General features: G+C 39.6%; 1 protein-coding gene across 2 annotated transcripts in view; it reads right to left on the reverse strand.

Annotated features, from left to right (window-relative positions):
- Positions 1-4,247: 4,247 nt before the first annotated feature.
- LOC126175426 (tetratricopeptide repeat protein 17) overlaps positions 4,248-17,996 on the reverse strand; it is a 310,821-nt gene continuing 297,072 nt past the window's right edge. For both annotated transcript variants that reach the window (XR_007535560.1, XM_049922224.1), the window contains one exon: positions 4,248-4,484. Coding sequence is in view for 1 of the 2 variants with exons in the window: in XM_049922224.1 (XP_049778181.1) it covers positions 4,425-4,484 (60 nt within the window). In the remaining variant the exon portion in view is untranslated. The remainder of the gene's footprint in view (positions 4,485-17,996) is intronic.

The raw sequence follows: 17,996 nt of genomic DNA on the forward strand, positions 1-17,996 counted from the left end.
GCAACACTTACATCATTCTTAAAAAAGTGCGGTGATGCAGCAGTGTTGGTGAAGTCACTAGCATGGCACATTGCAGTGGTGTGAATTTTAGAGGGCAGTGGTGGCAAGCCACAGAGTTGACATCAGGCGCTCGTTGAGTAGAGGCGAGGCAATGGAGTGTTGGTGGATGTCTGTTAAGCGGAGGCAAGATGGTGGAGGTGAGGCAGTGTTGGACCTATCTCATGCAGAATTGCATTCACAGTGATTTAGCAGTGGCGCAGCCTGCACAGCTCTGCAGACACAGTGGCGTTGCACGGAAGATGGTGTCTAAGTGCCAAAAGGTTGAACAGACAGCTTCTCTTCTTGAAGTAATAAGTCGCAACCACCTTCGTCAACCTGGACTGAATGGTGAGTTGACACTGTTTATGTTCAGCATTCTCAGGCAGAAATGGTAGGCAGGATGTGAGTGTCTGGGTGTGGGTTGTGGTTAGGTGAATATGAACACAATACTCATGTGTTCAGAGAGAATAACTTGGTTTTACTGGCATAATTCTACCACTATGCATTCAGAATAGTGAATTTATGGCATCTGGAGGCTGCCAACACACAGGCAGAGGGCATGCTGACCTAAAGAGGAGGGTAAGGGTATGACTAGATTGGATGAATGCTGGCTGACAAGAGAGCGAGCGATCGGAATTGCAGCCCACTCACAGGTCTTCCCTGTGTCCCCACATGACCAGTCCCATCCCTCTGATTGGCTGCCAAGGGTGCCTTGAATGAGCGTGCTTGCCTAAGCGATGGTCTCCAAAGGTGTTACCCATCAAAGGTATCTACACTGAGCATCTATTCACGTGAACTGAGTGTGGGTAGGTGGATATATCAGGTGATATGCTGGCCCAAACTGAGTCACAGTTCTGCAGAGAAACTTTTCTACATCATACAATGAACAAGAGTTGAAAAATTAAAAATTAAACTTTTTAAGTCCTGAATAAAATTCTCTTTCCACCCTGTCTGTCTGCCTGTTTCTCCACCATATGCATCCGCCATTGTATTAGGTATCTAGAGTTTATTTGTGAAATATTATTTTGTAAGATGTCACAGCAATGTACACTGTTCAAGTTATTCAATAAAATGTGTTTCACAATTTCTTTTTGTAGTTGTTGACTTTTGTGAAAATAGTCCTCAATTCCTCCCCACCACCTATTAAGCATTACAATAGTAGAAATTCTTCTATGGAATAGAAGGAGTTGTCAAGGAGAAACATTTTCAGTTTGTTTTCAAATTTACTCTGCCAGACATTTTATATCACTGGGTAAGTGATCAAAAATTGCTGTCTCATTGTGCATCTTTTTGCATTAAAGACTACCTTAATGTGGAGTAATGAAACGTACATGGGTCTTCCTTCATCTCTCAAAAATTTAATAGTTCATAGATAACACCGGCATTGTAAAATGATATTTTTGCTGTTATTAGCATGCTATTGCATCCAAGCCAAACATACTTGAAATTTGTTTCTTTTAATAATTTAAGAATGTTGATCTCCAAAAATAGCCCAAATCTGGATCTTCATTCATGGCAGCAAGCACTTCATCAATTATTAGCATTTCATTATGAAAACAAAATTTGTGTACTTTCCTTAGTATTGCATTTCTGTTGATCTATCTGTGGAGGATGATGTAATTAGTTTACTCCTACATAACACTAATTGGAAAAATAGGAGTAGCTGTTGAGTGGGCATAGCAACAATGAATGGTGAATGTGATTGCAAACACTGATATGCTAATAATCAAAAATTGGTCTTTCAAATCAGATGAACTTTACAATCAGATCCTAAGGTCACACTCTAATGACTTTACTGTAACAGAAGCAGTCACACTGTGCGAGTGGTCCCTGTATTGTTTACCCCTCAATGGCAGCACTATGGCCATGTGCCTCCATGTGTTTAAAAAGGCTGTCTTTTGTTTCAGTGAATGCAGTATAGTTCTTCTGAATGCCAGCATTATTTTAATTTCAGTGAGATAGCAGTGGGATTGTATTAGGGTGTATATTTTTAGATCAATATTTTGTATAAAATTATATTCTAATATACATGAATGAATCTATAACTGAGATGGCATAAGATCTCTGACATCTTGCAGCAATGTTGCCAGGTTTCAACTGCGAAGTGCAAATGGCGTCTGGCATAAGCAATAGTTGCCTATAGAGCTGTGACAATACAGAGTTGTTGTCACAGAAAAGTTTACAAAATTGCTTTATTTTTTGGTAAGCAAAGCTACTGTGCCCAGCCCACTGCAACCAACACGGATCAACTTATGCCGACTGAACTATTGGCAGTTTTCTCTGATTATGTTCTCAAAATCCACTGACTGAAAAACTTCAGTGTATCTGATACACTTACATGTGACATTACGGACACTTGATCAAATGAGGCAATCTGGACATGAAAGCTCTCTTCTGCTCTGCCTACTTGAGTCTGGTGAAAGTCATTTCAGTGAAGGTACATAGCAGGCAAACAAGTCCAGATCCTATGGAACTCCTGTTCTACCTACAAAGACTGGTGAACCAACTTCAATTTTGATAGATATCAAGCAACACTGGAATGCAAATAAGTAAATTAGTAACGGAGCCAATCATGTTTCTTATTATCATCCACACTTGCCTCCTTACCTCCACTTATCTCGTTGCTGATACACAGATTGATACGTCAGTGATAGGATAACTGGCAGCAAACGAAGAATTAAAAAATAATAATAAAAGCCGCAGCTACTGTGCTGAAGCCAACAAGCTGATTAAGTCATATCTGTTTTCAGTCACTCAAGTGAGCAGAATCTTAATGCACCTCCATAAAGAGGTCTGCCCTGCGACACATTGCAGATTCATTGAAATCTTCGATACAGTTTTGCCATCTCACAATCAAGTTGGAGTGACTACTCTAACCTAGACTTTCAGCTACACTACATATCAGTACATCTTCATAACTATGAGCTTGCATCTAGATTTGTTGGCACCACCAACTCACAACTTAACTGTCATCTCTCAGTGTAACCTAGACCTTGGATAAAGCTACAGATCAGTTTGTAATCATGACCTACATTCCAAAATAATACTACAGTATAGACACAAAAAACACTGTCAGTGTTCTGTTCATTTTTTGTCTGCGCATATCTGACATCATGTGCCACAACATCATTATGTCATCAGAAGAAGCGGAAATCCAGTTTTGGTAAGTTCAATTGACCCCACACTGCTTCTTCTCCAACAAAAGAACCTACCAAGATGTGATAGGCTTGGTGTATGAATATCAGTAAGCCCATTTTTTACAGAAAGTAAATTATTTTAATGAAGAAGTACTTGCAGCAATTACACACTATTTCAGTTTTCAAATTAATTTAACTAACCTTACACTTCATTTTATTCATGGAGTGTTTCATGGAATCTACTACTGTTTATTGATTACTCTTTACTGTAGAGATTTAGGATGATTTAACCAAAAAATGTCAAAGGTCACCTAAATTTACTGTTTGATCTCCATGCCCACAACTAAGTTGTTGGAGAGGGACTGTTCCACACTTAATCTAACAAATAGAGCATATATTACTAGTCAATTATAGATATAGATGTCATTGGGACAGTCTCTTACCCCTCAATATGCTTATCCAATTGAACCACTACACAACAGTAGTTCATTTCTTTCCTGGATTTGTCATTCAAATCTGAATTCTGTGTAAGTAGCTTTTGAGAAACAGCTGACATGAGTCTTTATCAGACAATATACTGTATTTATGATATATGCTAATGAATAGATCACAAATGAAAATGAAGTGGTATGTTCTATTCTCATCAAGAAAGGGGTTTGAGTGTTTGGACCTGAACTTCAAGCTGTCCAGGACATACCTGACACTGGTAGTCATAAATTTGTAGTCAGTGGATACAATGCACCATTTCTGGAAATCCTCTAGTAGTACTCAAGTAAATCTACTTGGAGATATAATATGTTAATGGTCATAAACTACTCTACAAACAGAAGCACGCTGTCTGATCAACAAATGTGATTTCTCTTTGGAAGTAAACAACAGGCAGCAATAGTTAATAGCAAGCACTGAGATCATTCTTTTAGAAAAGTATCACTACACACACACACACACACACACACACACACACACACACACACACACACACATGAAACATGAATAGAATGAAACTGTGTGTATCTGAGAAGTAGAGTAAAGTTATTTGAAAAACATAATACCAGTAACAGTTCTCTTTAGAGCACACACTAGATTTAGAAACATTTGTGATTTATTTGGACAGTGAAATGGTTCACTTAACTTAAGGCTGGAATTCCTTTACATAGATGTTTTTATTACTTTACAAATGGAATTTATCCTTATTTTCTTCCAAAACAAACAGGGAAGGAGATGACTGAAATCTGTTATGAGCTGGCTTCAAATCTGGTCTTGCAGCCAATGGAGAATGATAATGGCTGTCTGCTTCCTGTTTTTAACCTGAAATTTAAAGTAAAGTACACTATAATTTCAAAACTATGTATATTTGACTTATTGAGTTTTATTGTACACTTTTTTAAATTTTAAAATGAATAAACTGAATGAGAACAATTTACATGACTTGAAATCCTACTTATAATACTTGCTAAAGAAGATGACAGTCGTACAACTTAGAAACCTTTTGAATCTCCAGCTTCAGAATTTATGCACACCTTCTTTATAGAAAGAAATATGACTGCTAAATTGAAACCAACTGTAGCCTAAACTTCATACAAGCTACATCCAAAAGAAATCACAGTTCTCTTCCCTGACCTGTCATTTTCAGACAAGCCATTATTAGAATTCTGGAATCAGTAAGTCTAATATTTTCCAGGATTCTCTGGTACCAGGATTTGGACTGACTATTCTAGCCTTTCACCACCAGCTTTCTTCCTGTTTCCTATCTGTCCCATCCACCTTATAAAGGAAATATCTAAAAGTTGTAAAATAACAATGAAAATAAACAATTTTTGAGAATATAATGAAATTGGATGGATAAAAAATCTCCTCATGAAGAAGCGACAGTAGAACACCACATATAAAGAAAGGTTTTATGCATGCAGACTTTCAGAGCCAGTTGCTCCTCCTGTCAGCAGAAGGGTTGAAGGGGAAGGAAGAGAGGCAAAGGAAAAGGACTGGAGAGGTTAGAATTTGGAAAAGTCACCCAGAACCCCAGGGCAGGGGAGACTTACCAGACGGGAAAAGAAGGAAAGAGCAATCCTCTTCTCCACCTTCAACCTTTCTGACGGATGAAGGAGCCACTTGCTCCAAAAGGTTGCATATGTAAAACCTGTTTTTAAATGTGCTGATGCTTGGTGAGAAGATTTTTTTTATTTATCCAATTATATTAAAAGTTGTAAAAGCTAGATATTCAATGGTGTGTTTCTAATTTGTGTGTCTACCAATACTATTCCATTTGCAGTCCAAACCATTCATGGCATGCCAAACCTACTCATGCCTACACCCAATGTTAATAAGTTAATTATATGAAAACTGATGATGTAATCAATCTGGTCAAATTATAGGACAAAAAGGTATTAAAAAGTAAGTTTTATCTGTAATTTATACCATTATTGGATTGCAACTGCAATAGTGCACATGCATTCTAAATAGTAGGGCAGAGACATCTTTATTAAGAGATCACTGTGATGTATATGTTTAATAATAACAGGTTGTGATAATATTCACCAAACACAATACACCATAAAAAGTGAGCTCGGACTCTATCAGCCACTGATGATATTCACTATCAGATTTGTAAAGTGCATTGTGAACTGTTCATATATGCATAAATGGTGAAGGGAATGAATTGGCAAGTGGCCTTCATTGCTGATGAGGAAGAGAAGAGGCAAAGAACTTATGGTCAAGAATGACAATTCTGTCTCATGTTTCTGTGAATTTCCTGGTCACACTGTATGAAATGTTATGAGACAGACTGAACTAATGCAAAGTTTGACCACTGAAATCCATGTTCTTCAACAGAAGACAACACGAAGTGGCAAATGGATGGGGCGTTATTGTAGATAGAGTCCAAAAATGAGTTGGCTTGTGCTGTAGGTAACAATTGATAGCTGCATTCTGTTGGAAATTATGTAGACTGCAAAGGAAATCTACACATTGAGCCAATAGTTGATTTCTGGGCTCTGGGCTACCTATAGTACATAATAGCACATTGCTATATTGCCGTAATGTGTCATACTCCAGCTACTCATATCTCTGCTGGCTCAATGTTAGAGCATTCCCAGCTAAACTTTGATGATAGTAGTATTAGGAAAGCAGGAATGTGTAAATGAAATCAAATTATCACTTATCAAAAGATATCAACTGAAATGGTGGCCAAATTAGTTTTTTCACTTATTTGAGATGGGCATCTGAAACTTTAGCGCACATACTACAGTTATCTATCAGTTGCCCTCTAGGCAAACCTCCATTTAAATTTACAGCTGCACTCAAGTCAGAAAATAAAAATGGGTCCTTTCTCAATGTAGTGTTTGGTGATTCATATCTTAAATCAGATTACTTAAAGCTTCAACATGTATGAATGCCATGGTCATGTTTTCTAACCTCCGTAGCGTGTTTCCTTGTTTATTTGTGTGTTTCAAATATGACCGCAAACATTCTTTTAACCAGGCACATGTGTCAATGGAAGACATGGAACTATCGGTAAGTGTTTGTGTCTAGTGACTGTACTGCAGATTTGTTTATATAGCTTCCCTTCAAATGAGAAGTAGTTTGAAGGGAAGGTATATAAACAAATCTGCAGCATAGCTATGGGAACCCGTATGGCACCCTCCCTATGCCAACCTTTTTATGGGCCACCTAGAGGAGACCTTCCTAGCCTCCCAAAACACCAAACCCCAAGTCTGGTTCAGGTTCATTGTGGTATCTTCATGATTTGGACTCAGGGCAAAGACTCCCTATCATTGTTCCTTCACAACCTCAACACCTTCTCTACCATCTGCCTTCCTGGTCTTCCTCAACCCAGCATGCCACCTTCCTCGATGTTGACCTCCTCCTCTCTGATGGCTTCATCCACACATCTGCCCACATTAAACCCGCCACCCACCAACAGCACCAGCGTTTGGACAGCTGTCATCCCTTTCACACCAAAAAATCCCTCCCATATAGTCTGGCCACCCAGGGATGGCATATCTGCAGTGACAAAAACTCCCTTGCTCAGTATAATGAGGGTATCACCAAGGGCTTCACAGGCATGCACAATCACCCAGACCTAGTCCGAAAAAAGATCTCTTGTGCCATTTCCCTTCACAACCCCAATCCTCCCACCACTCCCAAAAACCACCCACAAAGGAGTGTCCTCTTGGTCAGCCAGTACCCCCCTGGATTGGAACAATTAAACCACTCCTTTACCAGGGCTTTGATTTCCTATCATCGTGCCCTGAAATGAGGGACGGACATCCTACCCGATATACATCCCACCCCTCCTAAAGTAGTGTTCCGTTGCCCACCCAACCTCCAAAACATCCTAGTCGATCCCTTGCCACTCCCAATCCCAACCTGTTGCCACAAGGTCCCTGTGGAAGACCCAAATGCGAAACATGCCCAATCCACCTACCCAGCACTTCCTACTCCAGTCCTATCACAGGTTTATCCTAATCCACCAGGGGCCGGGCCACTTGGAATGCAGTCATGTCATTTATCAGCTTTGCTGCAATCACTGCACAGCTTTTTATATTGGCATGACTATCAATCAGCTCTCCACCATGATGAACGGCCATGCCAAACTGTGGCCAAGAGCAAAGTAGACCACCCTGTTGTTTGGCACAACATGCAACTGAACACAACACACTTGATTTCAATGGCTACTTCATACCCAAGCCATCTGGATCCTTCCCTCCACTACTAGCTTTTCTGAACTGCGCAGATGGTAGTTATTCTTACAACATATTCTCCACGTCCGTAATTATCCTAGTCTCAATCTACGGTAACATACTGTCCCCACACCCTCCACCTGACAGTACCCGCCACCTCTGTCCTATTATCTCCTCCCCATTCTCGTCTCCCACCCTGTTTATTTACAGCCCTTTGCCAACGTATCTGCCCGTCTTTCACTGCTCCTCTCCTTTTTTGTTCCAATTTTCCTCACCTCCCTGCCCCACAACCTCCTGATGCTGCACCTGTTAGCCATCTAGACCCTGCAAACTGCACTAGACAGTGCTCATCTCTCTCCCCACCCATACACTACTATCCCTTCCCCTTCCCCACCCCTGTCAGATTGCTGCTTGCATCTCACGTGATGTCGCATTCCAGCCCGAGATGCTGGAGTCAGCTGTCATGTGTGCGTGAGGTGTGCTTGCTTTTGTGTGTGGGCTTTACAGTCTGAACTATTTTTTGTGGCACAACCAAAGTTACTTCTACATCTGTCGATAACTCTCTATCAAAGACAACATTCTGTGTCCTCCATATGAAGAAATCCTGAATCCTGTTACAAGTCTCACCTGATATCCCATAGAAAAGCACTTTTGATAAAAGCATATGCGTCATACTAAGTTGAATAAGTTTTGGAAGTCAAGAAGCACTACATGTTTTCAGACTCCATGCTAGAGGGGGTCATCCTGTTTGAGATACCTCATTACATTTGAGTTCAGAACATGTTTAAAGATTCTGCAACAAACTGATGTCAAGGATATTGGAGAGTAGTTTCGTGGACCACTTTTGCTACCCTTCTTGTAAATGGATGTGACCTGTGCTTTCTTCCAACCACTGGGCACAGTTTTTTGTTTGGGGAATCTTTGGTATATTATGATTAAAAGACATGCTAACTCAGCCACAGATTCAGCATAGAATCTGACTGGGATTCCTTCAGGTCCTGAAACTTTCTTCAATTTTAACAACTTCAGCTGTTTTCTTGTCAGCAATGACACTAATATCTATTTCATTCATCTTTGCAGTGCTACAAGAATTAAAGTGTGTCATTACCTCTGGATTTTCCTTTGTGAAATAATATTTTAAAATGGACTTAAACACATCTGTTTTTGTTTGCTAGCCCTCAATTTCAGTTCCTGTCTCATCCATGAGGTCTAGGCACTAAATTTGCTGCCACTAACAGCCTCAGGTTTTGTGAAAGATCTTTTGATAATGTATTGCTATGGTGGTCATTGAAGGCTTCATGCATTGGCTTCTTGACATCCAAACACATTTCATTCAACACTTCTCTATCTCTAGACCGATGCTTTGTTTTACACTTAATATTCAGTGGTCTCTGTTTCTTTAAGAGTGCTTTTACAGCGACTCTATACCATGGAGGATTCCTTCTTTCACACATTGTTCTGCTAGGTACATATCTATCCAATGCAAGGTCAACTATTCTTGTAAACTTGTCCTACATGCTCATGTAGTGAGCTATAAGTTTTAAGTTCCTTTTTAGGATATGACATTACTGTCTCTTTATCTAATTTACTGAAAGTATAAATCTTTTTAATTGTTTTGGTTCCCCCTTGTACTTTCATAATTGTTGTTACACCGACCCCATGGTTACTCATACCAGTTTCAATGTGGGCTTCTGGACTAACTGTTATTGGCTGTTTTCAGAGGAGACAGTTATTATTGCTTTGCTGGATGTCTTCTGACACCACCTTTAACAAAATTATAATTGGCCCTATTGATTGTTGGATGCCCAAAAATCTCCTCCGATGGTAACAATATGTTTGGGAAATTTATGTACTAACAAAATGAGGTTTTCTCTATGGTTTTTGGTTACATCATGAGATCAGTGTGGTGGTCAATAGAAGGATTCAATTATAATTTCATGCCCACCCTGGATACTGAATCTTGCCCAAACAATCTTACGTGCAGTTTCATTTTCTATCTTGATGGATCTTACTTTCTTCTATACTGTGACAAATACACCACCTCAATTTTCCATTAGCCTACATTTTCTCCCAGAATCTCATTCCTGTCGATTATGAGCTTTAACTAACTTTCTGTATCTAGAATTATGTGAGCTACACAGATTTTTATGAGTTGTTCAAACTCTGGCACCTCGCTGTGAATGGTTTATCAGTTATCCACTGGGATTGTAACACCTGTGAGGGGCACATTTCTTTGGATCTTAAATTGATGCTACAGGGTTTCCTACAGCTGTTGTTATCTGGATGGGATGGAAAGTCACAAAATCTAAAAAAAAAAAAAAAAAAAAAAACCTTGTGTGCACCCCACACACAGTCAGGTAGTCATGCACTTGTGTAGCAGCCTCTGATATGTAATGGATGCCAGACCAATCAAGGGGAAACCTGCAGTTCTCATCCCTATTGCACAAGTCACAGCTTATCTATTCAAAATCTCTGGTTCAAGCCTTCCACTTCACTGAGAATTATGGGGCCACAACCTACTCTAGGACAATGATGCAGATTGTGAGCTTCATTGAAATTGTGTGAACTATGTTGGTATTCTCAACCTTCTCTGCCAATCACTGGAATCATGCAAGTATAAACCTGGAGCCCAGACAACAGCATTTTTTGTTTCAATGTGCACCACAATCTTCAGCTGGCTGCACCCCATTCTCTCACATACTGCTGAAATAGCCTCTTCAGCACACTGAATAAGGCTCCCAGGCATTTCCAGCTGCTTACGAACAGCAACAACCTCATCCTTTGCCCCAGAACAGCCTACATAGTATGGGTGCACCGGGGTGGGTGCAGTATTGCACTGAATAGTAAACAAATAACTTTAAATTAAGCTTGCTGATTCTCTTTTAGTTTATGGGTCCGTGGTGGCTTGTGGAGTATCTATGTAGATGCAGATGTAGATGTAAATGTCGATAGGCTGTAAGTGTTACCATTAGCCTTTTAGAACTGAACCAATTAACAGCCAAACCAAGATACCTAATATGACAACAGAAAAACTTGGTATAAAATTTACTGTTTCTCTGAAACCTTTTCAAGGTAATGGTCACTAACAAATGTGAGAACAACTTTAATTTACAATAAATGCGAACACTACATCCTCTTGCTACAACAGAAAACTAATGTGACATGATATCTTGGTTACTTATATTAACTGTAAATTACAAATGTTGATTTATTTCAACATAAGTTAGGTCTGTACAACTCGTGACTTAGAAAATTCTCAAAAATACACCTTTGCAACTGTCCCCATAAGTAACTCAGGCAGAATCAGAATTTTCTAATCCCATTATGTACATGTGTGAGAAGGAAGCAGGAAGCATCTGTTACTCATTGTTTCATATAAATGGTAAAAACGTTTCTCTTCGAAAATTTTGGGTTCTTGTGCATGAAACCAATTAGCAAGAAAAGGAATATATTTTGCTCTCTTAACGATGTGTCTGAAAGTTTTGCAATACTCATATTTTTCCTTTCTGTAAGACCAATATTGCTGATATGTTTTAGTTGTGGTTCCAAAAAGACAATTTTGTATCTTAAAACAGATTCAGTGGTGCCCTAACTTTCATGAACTTTGATTTCTTGAATTGGATAGTTCATATATTGAGAATGTCCACCTCCACAGGCAACATGAGACACCTTCATGTCGGGGACCCAGGTTCAATTCCCTGTACTGCCAGGGATTTTTCTGTTGGCAGGACTGACCCAGGGTGCACTCATCAGCCTCATGATGCCTGTTGAGAAGCTACCTGATTGAGATGTAGCAGCTTCAATGCCTAAACATCGACACTGGCTGCGAGTGCAGTGTGCTGACCCCATGCCCCTCCATACTGCATCCACTGATGACAGCATTTGCTGAGGACGATATGGTGGTCAGTTGGCAATCATGTGGTCTTTCATTCCATTGTTTTTACTTTCTAAACAGATTGTGTATGTGGCCCATGATACTTGCTTTTCCTGGAATATTCATAATTTATACAATCCACTTTTTGATGGTCTTGGTTTTTATGAACAATGCATTTGTTTTTTATTGACTTGTCTTAAACTGGGCCTTCCCAAAGCCATTTAGATAACATCAGGTATCTAAGTCATTTAGAGAATTTATGAACTTGCATGTGTGTACTGTTTTCTGAAGTGCCTAAGTTGATACTTCTTAATACAGGGTGGGAAAAAAAAGGAAATTAGTTACAAACCATGGCATGTGCACACTTTGTTCAACATGTAAATGTCACAACAGCTATTCCGATTTAGGTATTGACATGTTCAATTTGCCTGCCATCATTGACGATGATGTGGCATAGACGAATAGCACATATCTGCTTGACCTCCTGAATGGCTGTTTTCAGCTCAGCAATGGTTTTGGAGTTATTGCTGTACACCTTGTCTTTAATTTAGCCCCACAAAAAAGAGTTGCACATGTTAAGATCTGGAGAATATGGCGGCCAATCAAGGCCCATGTCAGTGGCCTCTGGTTACACCAGAGCCAGAACGGGCTCCTCAAAGTGTTCTTCCAGGACATCAAACACTCTTTTGCTTCGATGGAGTTGAGCTCTGTTTTGCATGAACCACATCTTGTCAAAATCAGGATTACTTCGGATAAAGGGGATGAAATCATCTTTCAAAACCTTCATGTACCATTCAGCAGTAACCATGCTATCAGGAAATATTGCACTGATTATTCCGTGACTGGACACTGCACACCACACAGTTACTAGTTGAGTGAGAAGAGACATCCCGATCATGAAATGCGGATTCTCAGTCCCCCAAATGTGCCAATTTTGCTTACTGACAAACCCAACCAAATGAAAGTGGGCTTCATCACAAAATCAAACCATACATGAACACACCAATTCCCACCATGCCCCACAGCTAACCGTGCAGTTTCATCATTCTAATGCAAACAGTACAGCAGTTATGGTGATTTTATTTCATATAGTTCAATAACTGTGACCCTGTAACTGGGAAAAAGATTTGAAATTACCAAGTCTAAGAACAGTCTGTTTCAACATCATCACACATTTGTCATCCATCGAAGCTCACAATCTGCAGCACTGATACTAGAACAGATTGTGGTTCCCTGGTTCTGAGTCAAATGGAGGGGTTGAACCAGAGACTTTGATGGTTCTCTGATAAGACAGGCTGCGACTTCCCAGATTTGTGCCATAGGGTTGGGAACTTTACATTCCCCCTAAACAGGTCATTCTGTACTACACATCAGAGGCTGCTAGACAGGTACCTGATGTGTGTGGGGTGCATACAAGGGTTGTTTTTATTACGCAACTTTCCATCCCATCTAGATAATGACAGCTGGAGGAAACCCAGAAATATCAAAATACGAGGCCTATCCACAAAGTACATTACGTTTTGGAATTAAAAATAAATAAAGTATTGGAAATTTTTTTTATTATATACAGATGAAAGCCACACTTAAATACTACTTTTCTACATAGTTGCCATTTAAATTAAGGCACTTATCGTAACGATGGACGAGCTCAGAAATTCCTTCATTGTAAAATTCGGCCGCCTGCGCCTTCAACCACGTGGCTACCTCTTCTTGAAGCTGTGCGTTGTCATCAAAACGCTGCATAGCCAACCACTTCTTCATTGCTGGGAATAAGTGGAAGTCGCTTGGTGCCAGGTCGGGACTATACAGCGGATGAGGAAACAACTACCACTTAAAAGATTCGAGAACATCGTGAGTGGCATTTGCCGTGTGGGCCCTGGCATTGTCGTGAATCAGCAAGATCTTTGAGCCCAACTTTCCCCTGCGCTTGTTTTGTATTGCTCTTCTGAGGTTGTGCAGAGTTTGGCAATACCTTTGAGAGTTTATTGTAGTGCCTCTTTCCAGGAAATCCACAAAAATCACACCTTTTCTGTCCCAAAGGAAGACGTAACCACATGGTTGAAGGCGCAGGCGGCCGAATTTTATGACGAAGGAATTTCTAAGCTCGTCCATCGCTACGATAAGTGCCTTAATTTAAATGGCAACTATGTAGAAAAGTAGTATTTAAGTGTGGCTTTCATCTGAATATAATTAAAAAAAATTCCAATACTTTATTTATTTTTAATTCCAAAAAGTAATGTACTTTGTGGATAGCCCTCGTATCAGTGTACGATCTAAAGAAACATGGCCCCTCACAGGTGCGAGTATTGAAGTATTTGCAACAAAGTGCCAGCATTTGAAGTGCTTCCAAAAGTCAGTGAAGCTCACCTAATACTAGGTACAGAAATCTGGTTAATACCAGAAGTTGACAGTAGTGGGATTTTTGGGGAAAATTTAAATTTATACTGAAAGGCTAGACTAATGGGATATGGAAGTGGTGTATTTGCCGCAGTAGACAAGAAAATCAAATCCACCAAGATAGAAACTGAAACTGTATGTGAGATTGTTTGGGCAAGTTTCAGTATCAAGTGCCGGCGTAAAATTATTATTGAATCCTATCGACCACCAGTCTCACCTCCTGATGTAACCAAAAACTTTAGAAAAACATCAGTTCGCTTTTACAAAAGTTTCCTAATCAAACTGTAATCATCAGAGGAGACTTAAGCTATCTAACAACCAACTGGGCTGATTACAGTTTTGTTAGTGGTGGGCTAAATGCGTTCCCTTAAAACTACATAGAACCAATAGTTTGGCTGCCCACTCATGATGGAAATATGTTAAATGTAATCACAACAACCAGGCCTGACACATTGAAACAGTTATCTGTGACCATGAGGCAGTTGTAGCAACAGTGATTGCCAAAGTACAAAGGGCAATTACAATAAATAGAAGGATTTATATGTTCAGTAAACTAGACAAAGAAGCAGTAAACTAGATAAAGAAGCAGTGGTGTCATACTTCAACGAGGGACTTGGAAACTTTTAGCTCATGACAGGAACAAGCAGAGGAACTATAGCTCAGGTTTAAAAGAATAGTTGACCATGTGCGTGACTGATATGTACCCAGTAAACATTTCATTATGGGAGCGACCCTTCATGGTATGCAGCTACTGTAAAGAAACTTCTACAGAAATAGAGGCTACTGCACAATACATATAAAACATAACCTAGGACTAGATATATAGAGAGATGCTAAAAGAAACATGTTTGGCTATTGAGAGAGCTATGTGTGAAGCCTTCAATGACTACTGTAGTAGCATTCAGTTGAATTGTCTTTCACAATACTTAAAAGAAATTCTGGTTGCATGGAGAGGCTGTCAGTGTCATCAAAGTTAGTGTCCAAGAAATCATGAATGAGATAGGAACCGAAATTGTGAATAGCAAAACAAAAGGAGGAATGCTTAACTTTCTAGTTCCTATTGAAAGGAAAAACCAGGAGTATTGCCCCAATTACTTCTCGTACCACTGCAAAGGCAAGTGAAGAGTGAAACAGATATTAGTGTTAGTGACATTGAGAAAATAGCTGAAGCCATTACCACTGAGCAAAGCTCCAGGGCCTGATGGAATCTCTACCCAATTCTACACTGAATTTGTGGATGAGTTAGCACCTCTTTTAATTATAGTATACCAAAGATCCCTCAAACAAAAAACTGTACCATGTAGTTGGATGAAAGCACACATCTCACCCATTTACAAGAAGGTCGGCAGAACTGATCCACAAAACTACCACCCAATATGTTTGATATCCTTGGAACATATTTGTGCTCAAGCATAACGAGGTACCTGGAGTAGAATGACCTCCTGCATGGCAACCAGCACAGATTTCAAACACTGATCAAGTGAAACTCAACTCACACATTTTCTTACATGACACACTGAAAGCCATGGGTCAAGGCACTCTGGAAGATGCAGTATTTCTCAATTTCCAAAAAGATTTGACACAGTACCACACCCGTGCTTATTATAAAAAAAACAGTCATATGTGGAATCAAGTGAAATTTGTGACTGGAATGAGGATTTTCTGGTAGGGAGGATGCAGCAAGTTATCTTGGATGGAGAGTCATCAACAAATGTAAAGACAACTTCGGGTGTACACTAGTGAAGTGTGTTGAGCCCCTTACTATTACTGTTATATATTAACGACCTTGCGGTCAATAGTAATAGCAACTTCTGACTTTTCGCAGATGAAGCAGTTACATATAACGAAGTACAATCTGAAAGAACTTAATACATATTCAGTCCAAGGCTAGATAACATTTCTAAGTGGTGCATACTTTGGCAACTTTTTTAAATGTTCAAGAATGTAAAATGGTGCACATTATGAAACAAAAACATAATGTTCTATTGGTATAACATCAGTGAGTCACAGCTGGAATTGGTAAAATCATACACATACTTGGATATAACACTTTGTAGACACATGAAATGGTACCATCAGAACAATCACATAGGCTTAGTCATTGGTAAAGATGATAGCAGACTTCAGCTTACTGGTAGAATACTGGCGAAGTGTACTCAGTCTACAAAGGAGACTGCTTACAAATCACTCATGTGACCAATCTTAGCGTATTGCTCAAGAGTATGGGGCTTGAACCAGATAGGACCAACAGGGGATTTGAATACATACAGAGCAGGGCAGGGCAGCAAATGGTCACAGGTTTGTTTGACTTACAGAAGAGTTTCACAGTGATGTTGAAAGAACTGAACTGTCACATTCTTGAAGATGGACATACACTATCCAGACAAAGCCTATTTGCAAATTTTCAGGAAAGGGCTTTGAATGATGACTCTAGGAATTTACAACCCCCAGCAGATTGCTCCCACTGGGGTTGTGAGGACAAGATCAAACTAATTACTGCACCTTGGGTCGTGAGGAAAAGATCAAACTAATTACTGCACACACAGAGGCATTTAAACATTCTTCCTGCATTCCATATGTGAATGAAATGGGGGAAAACCCCCTAATAACTGATAAATGGGCTGTACCCTCTGTCATGCACTTCACTGTGGTTTGCAGAGTATGGCTGTACATGTAGATGTAGATGACATCATTATATCTTCCACTACAGTCTGTTACCAGTTCTATTTATCTGTTGTCCTGCCAGTCCCAGCAATTCCCTACATACATTTCTGGTGGTTCATGAAGCAATGTTTAGTTAATTTGTTGTCAAAACTGGTAATATACAATCATTGTAAAGTTTTCATCTCAAACAAATAAGAAGATTAGTTTTTAAAATTGTATTTAGTTTCCCAACAAGATTACAGGCCATTTCTATTCCTATGTTTATTTCTTTTGCTGTCCATTCATCAGTGTTTTCAGATGTCTCAAATATACCAACTGCTCCAGGGGTTTTATGACTTTATAGGAAATCTGAATTATTTCCTTTTTTTAATGCCAACTGCACTTTATTTTAATCTTTTTGTAATTGATTTTCAAGCCCACTGTCAGAGTTGTACTATTAAGCCATTTTTGCTGTTGAAGTTTATTAGCGTTTAGTGCAAAAAGTACAGTGATTTCTGTAAAACGAAAGTAGTGCAGATATGTTACATTAACATGTATTCCTTCTTCATTTTCTGAGTTCAATGGTCTAAAAAACACAGAGAATAGTTTTTGTGGTGCAGAATCTCTTTTTTGGATTCTGGGTTGCACACTATCTTCAAGAGGTGTAATAATGTGGCACTGACACATATTCTGAGAACCAAAAAACTATGAACATTACCAACCAGAAGATTGAATGCTACCTGGTATGTCACAGTAAGGAAAGTATATAAGCAGAACAGAGATCAATAGGGAACCATTCTTGAGATGTTATGGGTTGCAAATGGGGAAGTCATCTGACACATGAGAACTGGCAATGGGCAGTTTGTTATGGCCCTAGGCCTGAGGACGAGCATCTTTGAAATAGCAAAGCTGGTTATCTGTATGCATACTACTGCCCTGAGCGTCTGAAAGTGGCGGTTTTAATACCCCTACCAGCAGACAAGATTGATGGTGGATCGGGAGCACTACAGCTAGCCTCCATCAGTTGCTACTAGAGGTGCGGCTGCTGGGTCACATGAGCTAGGCCAATAACAGCATGGTGCTACATGAGTGGCTGCAGGCCAGTCTTACACAGCATGCTACATGAGTTCTGTAAAATCTCACAAAGCTGCAATTCAGATGCCAAACCAGCTTTCAACAGTGACTTCCTGGATTGGCTTTGTTTACGGGTTACGTGTTCATATCTAG

Source organism: Schistocerca cancellata, chromosome 3 (assembly GCF_023864275.1).
Source record: "Schistocerca cancellata isolate TAMUIC-IGC-003103 chromosome 3, iqSchCanc2.1, whole genome shotgun sequence".
Classification (NCBI taxonomy): domain Eukaryota; kingdom Metazoa; phylum Arthropoda; class Insecta; order Orthoptera; family Acrididae; genus Schistocerca; species Schistocerca cancellata.